Source organism: Eufriesea mexicana, unplaced genomic scaffold (assembly GCF_001483705.2).
Source record: "Eufriesea mexicana isolate 0111107269 unplaced genomic scaffold, ASM148370v2 scaffold9634, whole genome shotgun sequence".
Classification (NCBI taxonomy): domain Eukaryota; kingdom Metazoa; phylum Arthropoda; class Insecta; order Hymenoptera; family Apidae; genus Eufriesea; species Eufriesea mexicana.
The window spans coordinates 176,011-188,619 of NW_016917345.1; the positions used below are offsets into that span (position 1 = coordinate 176,011).

Sequence of the window (12,609 nt, forward strand, 5' to 3'; positions counted from 1 at the left end):
GTATTAACGAGTAATTACTAACAAGATACATATATGCAGGAAAGGAATAAGTACGGCCCTGAAAGAATGTCAAGATTCCTTGGGCTTAGAACAAAAGTGACCTCGTGCAAGAGTATCGAATGTAAGGGATGTTTATGACAGCCGAATGCAAATGAAGAGTGAAAACTTAGGAATGCGTCTGAGTGTTTAGAATACGTGATCCACAGATTGAAAAATAGAACACGAATATGAAAGATATGGAGTGCAAAGTTTAAATAAAAGTGCAAGGAAGAGTCAGTGTGTGTTTTAGAAACAGTCATAGTTTTTTGAGAGTCAGCCATTTCATAAAATTTACAAGGTCGATATTAACCCTTTGAACTCGAGAGGTGACTCTCAGTCACCGTTTGTTTCAATGCTGTAACTTAAATAATGGATGATGATAATTCTAATAAGAACATCGAAACAAAATTATTCTATTCGTTCGTTTCTCACGCATATTCACGATTTTCTTTTTTCAATTTTAGCATAAAGAGTATCAGCGAGTTTATGAAAATCTAAGAAGAGACACGAATTGCATCTTCACAACGAAGAAATTTTCCAGTCCAAAGGGTTAATTATTATATCAAATTTAACCCTTAACGCTCCGACTTTTAATTGTGAACATCGACCTGCAACTCCAACTTATTCTATTCGACTTCGAGTTGCAAGTTTTTAAGTGTCAGACTTTAAATGCTACAATCACGTGTAAATAATAATATAAAAGTCATTCAAAGCAATCTTTATTCATCTCGGAAGTAATATAATTTTGACTTCAATATTTATATTAGTTATAATTGAGTAATGTGTGGAATTTTTTCAAACATTCATTGGGCCGCACATCGGTGGTGGCTGAGAGGCACATTTGGAGGGTTAAGGGTTAATGTAACGTAACAGTGTGCGAAGTATCGAAATCAAATAATTCTACAATTCTATTATAATACAATCCTTTATTTACTGCTGGAAAAAGTATCCTCAGTTTTATAGTAGATAATGCTTGATTTTCTACTCTCCTCTGGCCAAAAAATCGTCGAGTGCAAAGGGTTAAGTTTCGAAGTATCGAAATCGAATAATTCTAAAATTCTATTATAATACAATACTTTATTTACTGTTCGAAAAAGTATCCTCAGTTTTATACTAGAGAATGTTTGATTCTCTACTCTTCTCTGACCAAAAAATCGTCGAGTGCAAAGGGTTAAGTTTCGAAGTATCGAAATCGAATAATTCTACAATTCTATTAGAATACAATTCTTTATTTACTGCTCGAAAAAGTATCCTCAGTTTTATACTAGATAATGCTTGATTTCCTACTCTTCTCTGGCCAAAAAATCGTCGAGTGCAAAGGGTTAAGTTTCGAAGTATCGAAATCGAATAATTCTACAATTCTATTATAATACAATCCTTTATTTACTGCTGGAAAAAGTATCCTCAGTTTTATACTAGATAATGCTTGATTTCCTACTCTTCTCTGGCCAAAAAATCGTCGAGTGCAAAGGGTTAAGTTTCGAAGTATCGAAATCGAATAATTCTACAATTCTATTATAATACAATCCTTTATTTACTGCTGGAAAAAGTATCCTCAGTTTTATACTAGATAATGCTTGATTTCCTACTCTTCTCTGGCCAAAAAATCGTCGAGTGCAGAGGGTTAAAACAGCCTCGAAAATGTAACCCCAAAAGTAATCGAATAGCGAGACCCATCGGCCATTCTCCAATGTAATTTCCAGACTCGGCTATTACGAGCAGTTCAAACACGCTTTCCGCCAATGGAAAAACGCTTATCCCCGCGAAACTTCTTGGAATCCTCCAATTACGCCTTTCACTCGGCAAGTCGGTCTCGAACGAATTCGTCTGACTTATTACATCCATTACCACTTGACACCCAATCGACCCGCGGCGAGTGGACTCCGGGCGCTCGGCGTTTTCCTGCCTCCACGCTGGACCGACGGCGCGGAGGAGTCCGGAGGAGGCTCTCCGACGCTCTGCGTCGCATTATTTTTTTTCCCTTCCTCCGTGACGGCCTCCGTCGCGCAGCAGGTGTCCCGCTCCCACGATCTTCGCTATTTCCCGCCACCCCATTTTCTCTCCTGTGCGGGCGTCGGGGCCACGTTCGCGCCTAGCACGAGACCATTATCTTATTTTCCGCCTGAAAACACCGCACCCACAAGAAAAACGATCCGATGGGGGGAAGAAGGCCGGCAGAGAAAGCCCATTGGTCGTTCACGCGGAAGATCAGAGGTGCTTGCGTGTAATAACATTTGTATCCGCGAGCGTCTTCCTTCTCCATCCGACGGCATCCAGCTCCCTCCGTGTTCCAGAAATTCTCCGGATCCGACGGTCCATCTCAACCGAGATGGACGAATGGACGGGCCTGAGTCATCATTAACGACGCTGACGACGATTTCAGGGCCGTCACCGATCACCGGGATAACAAAAGCGGTCATCGCGACGCGTCATCGATGCTCGGTAATTATTCGCACTTGGCCAGCGGTCACTGGGTCATACCGGGTCGCGGACTTCACGCTCAAGGTCGTTCGAAGGTCGCGGAAGTTGCGCTCGAGGTTGCTCGAAGGTCTTCGTGATCCGTCAGCCGGGTGCTCATCCGCGAAACCGTACTCGGCTTGTTTGCGAAATACAATCATCGAGCGGGTCTTGGACAAGTTGTTCCAACACTGCCGCGATTGCGTAACGTTTATTCCACTTTATCTAATTACCGCGGCGTCGGGTATAAATGACAATGGCTACACAGAGATTAGTTTCGAAACGTTGAAGATAATCGCGTAATTTATGTAATCACGCGTGTTCATTCACAGGGGTTAAACTCGAGTATCGCGACACGTGTAAAGCCGGCCGAGAGGAATATAAGCGAGACGTGGCTTTATCAAGACGTTATTTTGATTTATGCCGAGAAAACGAGCAGCCTAGGCGAATGCCATTAGTCGGACGTAACCTGGTGCAAGAATTCTCACTGGCCTTCGCTAAACAGCTTTACGGTGCCACGCATGGGTATTAATATCGCGACGCGAAGCTTATGGTTCTCGGTCTGCTGACCACGAGGGGTACGAGCAAGTCGGCTGCAGTCAGGGGAGCAACTATATCCGTTCCGTACTACCGAACCACGGGATACATAAATTCACCGCGAAACCCATAAAACAAGGGTAACTCCGGCAAAGAAACGGTATCGTAAAGTCCGCTTTAATAAGCAAAAGAAGGAAGGTTTTAACTTTAAAATAGCTCCTCTTCGAGACCCTCCGACGTTCCACGCACGATCTTCGCCGATTCTCCTAACTATCGAGTAAGGGTAAACGCGGCTGCCACGAGACTCGGTAATGGAACAAACGAAAATTACCGGACGAGTCTAATTGGGATATTAGCGACTCTCGAGGATGATCGCCTATCGAGCCGGGGAGAGGAAAGGTGGGAAAAGTATGGAAAAACCGTGGTCCTGACTAACCCCTAGGAAGAAGCGTGGCGTCGGTAGCGCATGGGCCAAGGCTGGCACGCTCGTTAATTTTCTGCACGCTTCTCCCGCATTGCGTGCGCAATTGCGTCGGAAAGCGGCGCGGAGTCGTCGTGCGGAGAAATTCGCGGCAGTAGCCATGGTTACGGGCGTTGATCGCCGGCCCGCTAGGCGGAGGCGGCGTGCGTGACTAATTTGACACCCCGTAGATATAGCTGCGCCTAACCCAGACAGTCACCTGCGATTCGTGCCGGCCTCGTGTCGGCGCTAACGATCACGATTTGGCCCCCTAATAAAACCGAATTAAACGGCCCGACAAACACCGCCACCGACGCCGTGCAACGGCCAGAAGACCAGACGACCAGAAGAATTTTACTTTATTAGGCATCTTCCTTCTCCTCGATTTTCGTTACCATCGTTGCAATTCGTGGAATCGAAGTGGAACCGTGGGGAAAGAAATCGTGGAACCACGAAGGGGCACATTGTCTATGGGGTTAAAGATCAAACGAGGCTATGGCCAAGCCACGCAGGGTTATCGGTTAAAACGAGGGTTAATCGAGGTGGAATATCATTAACGCAGTTGGTACGCACGAAAATAATTGCAGAACGACGCGTGGATCTTGCCTTTGACCGGGGTTTCCATGCCAACGTGACGGTAAATAACGCGAAGCACCGTAGAAGCCCCATTTATTCCGCGCACACGTTGCTGCTTCCTGGCAAAGATGATTTTCTTGTTAGAAACTAATCCGTTTTCACGCATCCCGCGCTTCTCGTTCGAGATCGCGTCGCGAGCAGCGTGCACCGCGCGTAGAATTACTTCCGCGTGATCGTCGAAAATATTTTTCGAGCGTAGACGCGTGGCGGTTCCGATTTTCTTTGTAAATGGAACGAAAACAGGGAAGATCGCTTTTAAATTGCGCTCTCAAAAGCTTTCAGAAACGATTGCAGCTTCGATATTAGTTTCACGTCCCTCCACCCACCCCCGGTGCGCCGCCACCCCCTTGCTATCCACGCCCATCTATCGCGCTCGACGAATGTATTTCTCGTCGTAGGCGAGAGCGGTTTGAAATTCTTCCGCGGCCCAGTGTGCCAGCGGACGAAAAAAATTGTAATCGAATTGGAGTATTTTTCCAATTGGCAATCGTCGAACGGTCGAGCGCGTCGGACGATCGACCATCCGGCCGCGGCCAACCCCTCTCTCTCTCTCTCTCTCTCTCCCTCTCTTTCTCCCTTTATCTCTCTCCAAATTAGTTGGCCTACCGCGAAAAATCAATCTGCCCGCTTTTTTCCGCCCGCCTCTTCGTGCCTTTTCCACGACGATTGTCGATTCCATCCTCTCCCCGTTCGTCCGGGAAAATACGTCGGCCATCGATTCGCCGCGAAATGTCACGGCTCCGCCAGATCGCGATTTCCGCGCTACGCCTTTCCTTAGATAACGAATTTCCGTGAAATCGTCGAATAGATCGTCGACTAGATCCTCGAATAGCTCGTCGAATTCGCGTCCGTTTCGCCACTCCTCCGCGATCCTCGGCGTGGTTTTTCCAACGGAATCGAGCAAAATCGAGCGATCGACGATTCAATTCGCGATGCAGTCTAATGTTCGTAATAACGTTGTTTTGCTAAATGACATTTTCGCGTTGAGCCACTGTCCGTTCCAACAAACGACCAACACTCCCGTTCAGCATGTGTTTCACGATAAAGCTAATTTCGTCGAGTGTTTCCAGCGAAGCTCGCCCTTATATCGATTTCAGCTCTAACAAATCGCTAGCTTGTGCCGAGTCTTTTCCTTTTTTTCACAGTCGAACTTACGATCGCGTGACGGCGAGGCGAAACGCGCGTCGACGATGCGCCTAATGGTATAATGTACGACGCTGAAATTTCGTTATTCCCCGGTTAAGTGCACGAAAGAAACACAAAGAGGGAGAAATTATCCCATTGGCGGGAATTAAGTGTCCGTTAGTCGGAGGAAACGCGTGCATTTTCGCGAGTTTCGTCAATCTCGAGGATAAGATCCTCTTTCGCTCTCGGTTAAAGGAAAATGGAGGACGAGAGGGGTGAAGAAATATTTCTCGCTCGTGAAACGATTTTGTCCATTGATCGAGCACGTTCGCATTAACAAGTGCAATTTATCTCCTTCGCCTCCTTTCCATTCCTCCTCGCGAAGGTGTTCCTTCCACCCCGTTTCGTGCAACGATGATTCGATTTCCAAACGTGGACGAGCAGCTCTCGCTCGTTAACGAAATTCCGACGTGCATAAATTAGAAGAATATCGGCAATCGCGATCCAAAGTGATCCACCGTGACGAGTGTTGGAAATCGTTTAAATGGCGGCACTCGACTCTACTTCTTCTTCTTCCTGCCGCCCTTTGCAAATCGATTACGCGCGCTGCGTTGAAAACGATGCGTAAACTTGAATTACGCTAACAAGCTTAACAGGCAATTCGACGTTTCGATATCGGCGGAGGCGAGGCGGAGCTGCGTATCCAATAAAATCACCGTACTCCGAGGATGATAATTATCGCGAGAAAACAGTGTTAATCCCCGCAATCAATCTGCCTACACGCGTATAGAGGAGCACGCACACGCGCGAGTGTACGTGCACAGCGTACGCGAGCATATACTCGAGGCAAGAGGATGCAGGAAAATCTGGAAAACGCGTTTTCTCGGGTCACACAATCGGGCTATGGTGACCACCGACCGGGTCCCTACCACCGAAACAACCCGGTTTGTCCAATAAAAGCTCCGTTTCCCTTCGCTATCAACCCCTTCCACCCCTCCGCAAAACCATCTCGTCGAGCGGCCTAATAAATCCGACAGATAGGATTGGCGTGCGCTATCAATTAAAAATGATGAAACCGAACGTGCGTCCGCCTCTTCGTTGCGCCTACCGACGAGCAACCACCACCTATCTCCCTTCCTCTTTCACCCCTACGAGCCGGCCCTCTTTCTCTCGCTCCTCTTCGCTCGTAGCCTCGCGGCTGATTCCTTCGCCTTGTCTGCTCGCGTAATAAGCTTAAGCGATTAGGTGTACCTTAGGGGCGAGCTGGCGTTCCCTTTTTCGACCTTCCAGCTCCTCGCTTCCCGCTCTCTGCCGCTCTCTCCCGCTCTCGTGCTCGCAAGAAGTAGCGAAAGGGGCAGCGATATAAGCGACAGGGAGAAACGGAGGGAAAGGAGAAAGGTCGGCAAACCCTTCTGCGGAGAAATTGGAAAAAGTGGAAGGACGCGATGCGGGGGTGATGGCGCGCACCACCGGCAGGTTTTAAACGTAATTTAAATTTTTAATTGCGAGTCTTCTCCGACGGCCAACCGAGCCGTGGCGTTATCCTTCGTTCGCGAGGTACTCTTCTATTCTCTTCTTCGATGATCGTCGGTAATCGTTTCTCTTTCCACGAGTGCTCGCTGTGCTTCCACTTCGGGTTGACGGGGACTACACCGTGGAGGTCGTACATAGGACGTCGATAGGATCGGGGGTGTCGGGATTGCGATAAATCTGCTGCCAGATAGATCAAGTAGATTCGAGCGGGCGATCTAGCGAAAAATCGGGATGATCGATACCTGGCGATCGGACAGGCAATAACGCAGGTGCGCCTGGAATGGCCGCGCACTGGCGGGTTATTATCCGACAAACTACGCTGCTGGTGTACACGTTCGTAGGTGGCACGGTCGGAAAGCGTGCCCCTGGGAGCCTAATCGATGCGTCGTCGCATGCGACTGCGTGCTTTTATCGCTGTCACGCACATAATTAATTTAATTTAGTTTAATACGTCGGGGCCAGCGTCAGCCGGCGATTGCTGTTCCGATTGTTTGCACGGAAACGCTGCCATTAAACTCGGCCCGCTCGCTGGCCGCGCGCACGACACTCGTATCCGCTCGGTGCCAGTGGAACAGAAAGAGCGAGAGGGAACGAGGGAGAGAGGAAACGAAGGGAGAGAAATAATAAATCGGTAGATTCGCGATCGATTCCTCGCGTCCACGGATCCAGTGGATTACCCTCTAAACGATTCGAGAACGTTAATTGCAGGTGGATCGTGCGAATTTTTCGCTCGTTTCGATACCATCGGGTCTGGAATAAATTCTCCAAGCGCGTTTGTCTTAGACTCTATCTCGATTATGTCTTTCTCCATTCTTCTTCCTCCTCCGCGCGTTTAAAACGATACAAAAGAACGTTTCCCGTGGCACGCGAAGGTTGACAGAAGGAGTGGATCGAGCGAAGACTCGCTTTCCTCCGTTTGGTAGCGTTCGCGGTATTTGCTCGAGAAACGAGGCGACAGAGAGATCGGTGGTTTATTAAATATCGGGGAAAACGAAGAGACCGGACGATTCCTTCGCGACTGCTGCTTTCCTCGCACCCTTCTTTCTCGCGAAATCGTTAAGGTAACAGGATCGCGCGCCGGTGTCGCGAGGGTTAACGAGTTAATACCTCGTTAGTCGCGTGACTCCTTGGTCGGGTGATTATTTAAAAATGTATGAATATTCGTCGTACCCGCGAGAAAGCGATCTCTCTCTCGTTTTATGCCGATTAACAACACGATTGCGGACAATTATTCTTCCTAATCGCCGATCCACCGACAGATTTCCGATTACGGAACAAAGTCGCCCTCGCGTTTGCGTCGTCAGTCCTGGAAACTTTGCCACGTTAAGACAGCGTGTGCCCGCGACACGGTAATGTGCCATTTCACACTACTTAACGACGCGATTACGCCACGGGGAGCGAAGATGCTATAGCGTTAAAATTCGCCGAGCCGAGTCTCTCTAAAGTCGAGGAATAAATTTCCGATCGTGAAACTCGATAGCCCCCATTTTCTCTGCAACTTTCCACGGCACACGTTCCACTTTCGACTAGTCCGAGCTTGCGAACGCTCTCCTCTCACCGTGTATCACCTCCCCTGAACTCGAATCAGCCGCGTATGTAACTCACCTGGACTCGCACTTCCGGAAGATTGACTTTCATAGCTAGCTCCTCCCTGGAGTACACGTCCGGATAATGAGACTTCTCGAAGGCTCTCTCGAGCTCGTGCAGCTGGTAAGTGGTGAAGGTCGTCCTGTTTCGACGATGCTTCTTCTTGCCTCCGTTCCCGTTCAAATCGTCCCCGCAGCCCGCTCCGAGTTCCTCGTCGCTGCCGCCGCCAGTGGAGTTGCAGCTGTTCTCACCTGGAACCCACGGGAGTGGTCAGGTCTCCTCGGAAACGGTCGTTACGGTTAATAGGTACGGTAATGGTGATCGATTTATCCCAGTCCCGGCTATTACCTCTATTATGCGCGTATAATGCTAGCCATTACAAGTGTTGTAACGCTCATCACTCCTGTGTGGAGTCGGGATCGAATTCTCGTCGCTCGCGTGCAATTTCGATCTCGTCGCCGATTTCCTACGTAGAAATTTCGCTCGTTTCCGGCCTCGTCTCTTACGGCAAAGGATATTAGGAAACGACGGGAGGAAGAGACTTGGAAAAGATTCGGTTAGCCTGGATTTTATTCCAAGCACGACGCTTGATCTCCACCCGATTCGATCTCGCTAACGAGATTACCGGTTTAACGAAATTCGGTGAAACTCGCTTCGATCATTTTCGCCTGTACTAGCCCGTATGGCAATCGTTTATCGCATCCCGTCCATTTAACCAGACGTCGCGTTTTTAGTCCCGACACGCTTTCGATGGCTCCGATTTTCGTCTCCGATTTACGTCTCCGATTTACGTCTGCGATTTACGCTACGATCGAAGTCGCGTGTGCCTCGGTCGACGTATCGTTTAATTTTAATGCCACCCCGTGCCCTCTCTATCGACGACTATCGATTCACGCGGGTTCGTAATTATTAACGAACGATTGCGATATCTGTAATGGATCGGACGCAAACGCGCGTCAAATTCTAGTTGAATTTCCCCGAATCTTACGCGAGCAATTAATTATCCGTTCCAATATTTACGAGATCGTAATGAGTTTACCGAACGAGCAATTTCGAATCTGTCCGAATCAAAAGTCCCGCTAATCGAATGTTGACGTGCCGCTGTATCGAAACGACGTCGGAACGATTCGCTTTTGCGAGAACCTGTTCCTTCCTAGCTCGCTAAACAACGCTCCACGAACGAGACAAGATTTCGCGAATTTTCGCGAATTTTCGCAAATTTTCGCAAATTTTCGCGAAGAATCATGCCTGTCGCGAAAAACGTTGTACGTCAGATTGCGACGATACTCTCTTTCCGTATACCGGGTAGTCGGGTTAAAAATTACGCTCGCGGATCGCTAATGGCGGACGAAATCAGGCTCATTCGCGGTTGCGAGCGTGGAGTATTTCGTGCTCGTAGTTAACGCGCTATCGTGAAAGGAGAAAGGGAAACTTACGAGTCACGATATCGAAGTTATCGAAGTTATCGCGTGAATTTTATTCGTTACAACGGTTATTTTTAATAGATACGACATTAACGTAGCTGGCGTAATCGGTAAGTTAGAGCAAACGAGTATCTAGGGAAACCGCGTAGTTTTACAGGGGAATATAATTAATTGACGATAATGGGGCTCGTTATCGGACGCATTGGGCAATCGAAAGCGGCGTTCGACATGGAGACACGAGGATACACGTGTCGGTAAATTCCGTGACGCACAATCCGGCAATTTATCGTAGAAATCAACGCTTCGACGCAATTTGCTCAGCGCAGCGCGACGGAAATTGAGGGGCCAGCTGTGAAAAGGGAAAAATTGGATTTTCGTTGTTTTTGCGTAGCGCGTAAGTTCCTCGGTGATACGCTCGCAGCGCTTCGATCGGGAAAGGGGAAAAAACCGGGCTGGAAAATTCTGAAATCGAAGCGACGCGAGTTTCCAGTCTTAAATGGAAATTCGGTGTCGGGAGCCTTTAACAATTTACCAAGGCGGAAAGTGTGTAACGTTGCTCGAGTAGCTAGCGTTTGGCTCGACGAATCTCATCGTCGTCGTCGTCGTCGTCGTCGTCATCGTCATCGCCGTCTTCGTCGTCGTCGAACAAGTTATTACACGTAACCGCGTAACCAGCACTTCCGGCAAACTATTACTCGCTCCTTTTCGCTGCAAATTACCGCCATCTCCCGCATTATCCGTCCTTATTACGGTATCCAGCGACACGAGCGGCCGTTATCGAGGAAGAAATTGATTCTGCGGGGGCACACCGTTCGAACGGGTGTTACCGCGGTCACCGTGACGAACAGACATTTCCGTCGGGGCTACTCGCTGCCATCCACGTAGCCAGCGTGCACGTTCACCCACACCCGTGAAACGTTTCCTATATGCATATTTATACCCACGGCTGGGCCCGAGAACAAAACGTTGGATGGGTTTCATATCAGTTTCGAGTGAATGAAAAAGCGACCGAGTTTTCCCGACTGTGCACGCGTTTAAACACACCTCGAATCGAATGTTCTAACGCGATTAATTTAAAACGGGAAGGGAATAGAGGACCGTTTTCCGGCGTTCTTCGACCATAACCAAATTCAACAATCGAGCACGTACGGGATCCAAATGATCCTCTTTTCGCCGGGACCATCCCGACACCCTGTGGGGTATATATATTCAGCCTCTCATTAACTGCATAATTAACCTTCTCTCGCATCGCAGCGTAGCGCATTAGATCGAATTGTGGGGGGTAATCGGGTGGCTCAATGGCGGCGCGCACACACGCCCACACGCGGAGCACGGCCATGCACGCGTCTACACAGGCGCGGACACCTGTACAACGTGCACACGTATCCTGCGTGACGGCAAGCACCGGTGTGCGTGTACGTGTGCCATCGGGCCGGTGCTAACCAACAGCCTAATAACCTCGCCTTGCCTCGTGATTGACGCGCCTGTACCGGCTAATTATCAACAACAATCAATAATGGCCCCCGAGAGTGCCAACACCATCGTCCTCCTTCGCCCCGGGCCCTCCTCCGCCCCTTTCCTTTCCTCCGTCCATGCTACCAGACAGAGCCGTGCACCCTGCTTCCTCCAGGCTTTAACCGTCAACCGTCTATAAGCTCCGCAGAGAGACTTCTGTTTTAGGATGCGATCTGCTCCGCGTCGCGCGCATCGATGAAAGGGAACCGAGAGGATGCCGGCGGATAGAGGTTAAACGACCACGCTGCCATACAAGCAGACGAGCAAGCTCCCGAATCTCGAATCAGTCTGGACCATCATCAGGAAATTTCCTCGTTTTCCCAAGTTTTCCGACGTTTCAATTCCATCCACGTTCAATCCGACTCTCGATCAACATCGGTCAACGGACTTGACAGAGTTGCTAAACGAATTATCACGGTCGTCTAGCAGTAATAGAGTACCACAGTCAGTGGTCGGTGATTTCGGCGGGCGACAAACGCGGAATCGCGTGCGTTCGGAAGGAAATTAATGCGGCTACATTATATCCATATGGGTGTACGGAGATTTATATAGGTGCGTAGCGACGTTCGCATAACTGGACGGCGTAAGCGCGCGTGTGGGTACGTCTGCGCAATAATTGGTTTCGGTCGGACAGAGTAACCATCGTGATTAAATTCTGCGAGGTGCAGGTGTAGAGCGTCGCCGCGCCGTCGCTGTTACCGCACGCCGAGCCGTTATATCGAGAGCACCCGGTACACGTCGCGCGGATCTTCGTGAATTACGGGCGACGTCGCGTCGGGCACCCAAAGTTTTCCTGGTTTAATTCGAGATGCGAAATTGGAACCTCTATTCCGGCGGAATTTCGCTTTTAAACGTGTAAATATCGATCCCCGAATCGACCCCTGTATCTTCCATATCTACGCTCCTTGGGTACTCTGCTTCGGGTATTTTTGGCCGTGGAAGAGTGGAAAATAGGAAAGTAGGAAAATAAGGAAACGAAACGTGTAATAGATTCGTTGGGAAAATGGCAAAGCAAAGACTGCGTACATTGCAGTGTAATTCGTAACAGCGTGGACAAACGAGTTAACTCGGCTTCGTTATGCCTCATAATCGACACTGTTGCACCCAGGTCCCGGATGGTGAAGAATCGGATGGTGGCCCGTGGCGTTTCGAAATTTATCAACGATCAGTGTTGGCCCATTAGAGCCGCTGCTCGATTCAGGAGGCCGCGATTCCTCGACCGCTTCGTCCATTATATTATCTCGCCGTGTCAATCTCTTAAGTAGCTGGAATGGACTAGAACCGCTTTACACGGGC

At 49.0% G+C, this 12,609-nt stretch overlaps 1 protein-coding gene across 1 annotated transcript in view; it reads right to left on the minus strand.

Moving 5' to 3' along the window:
- Window positions 1-12,609, minus strand: part of LOC108553261 (retinal homeobox protein Rx1) — a 42,226-nt gene that overhangs the window by 13,442 nt on the left and 16,175 nt on the right. The window contains 1 exon segment of the mRNA XM_017908086.1: window positions 8,393-8,625. Coding sequence (XP_017763575.1) covers window positions 8,393-8,625 — 233 coding nt within the window.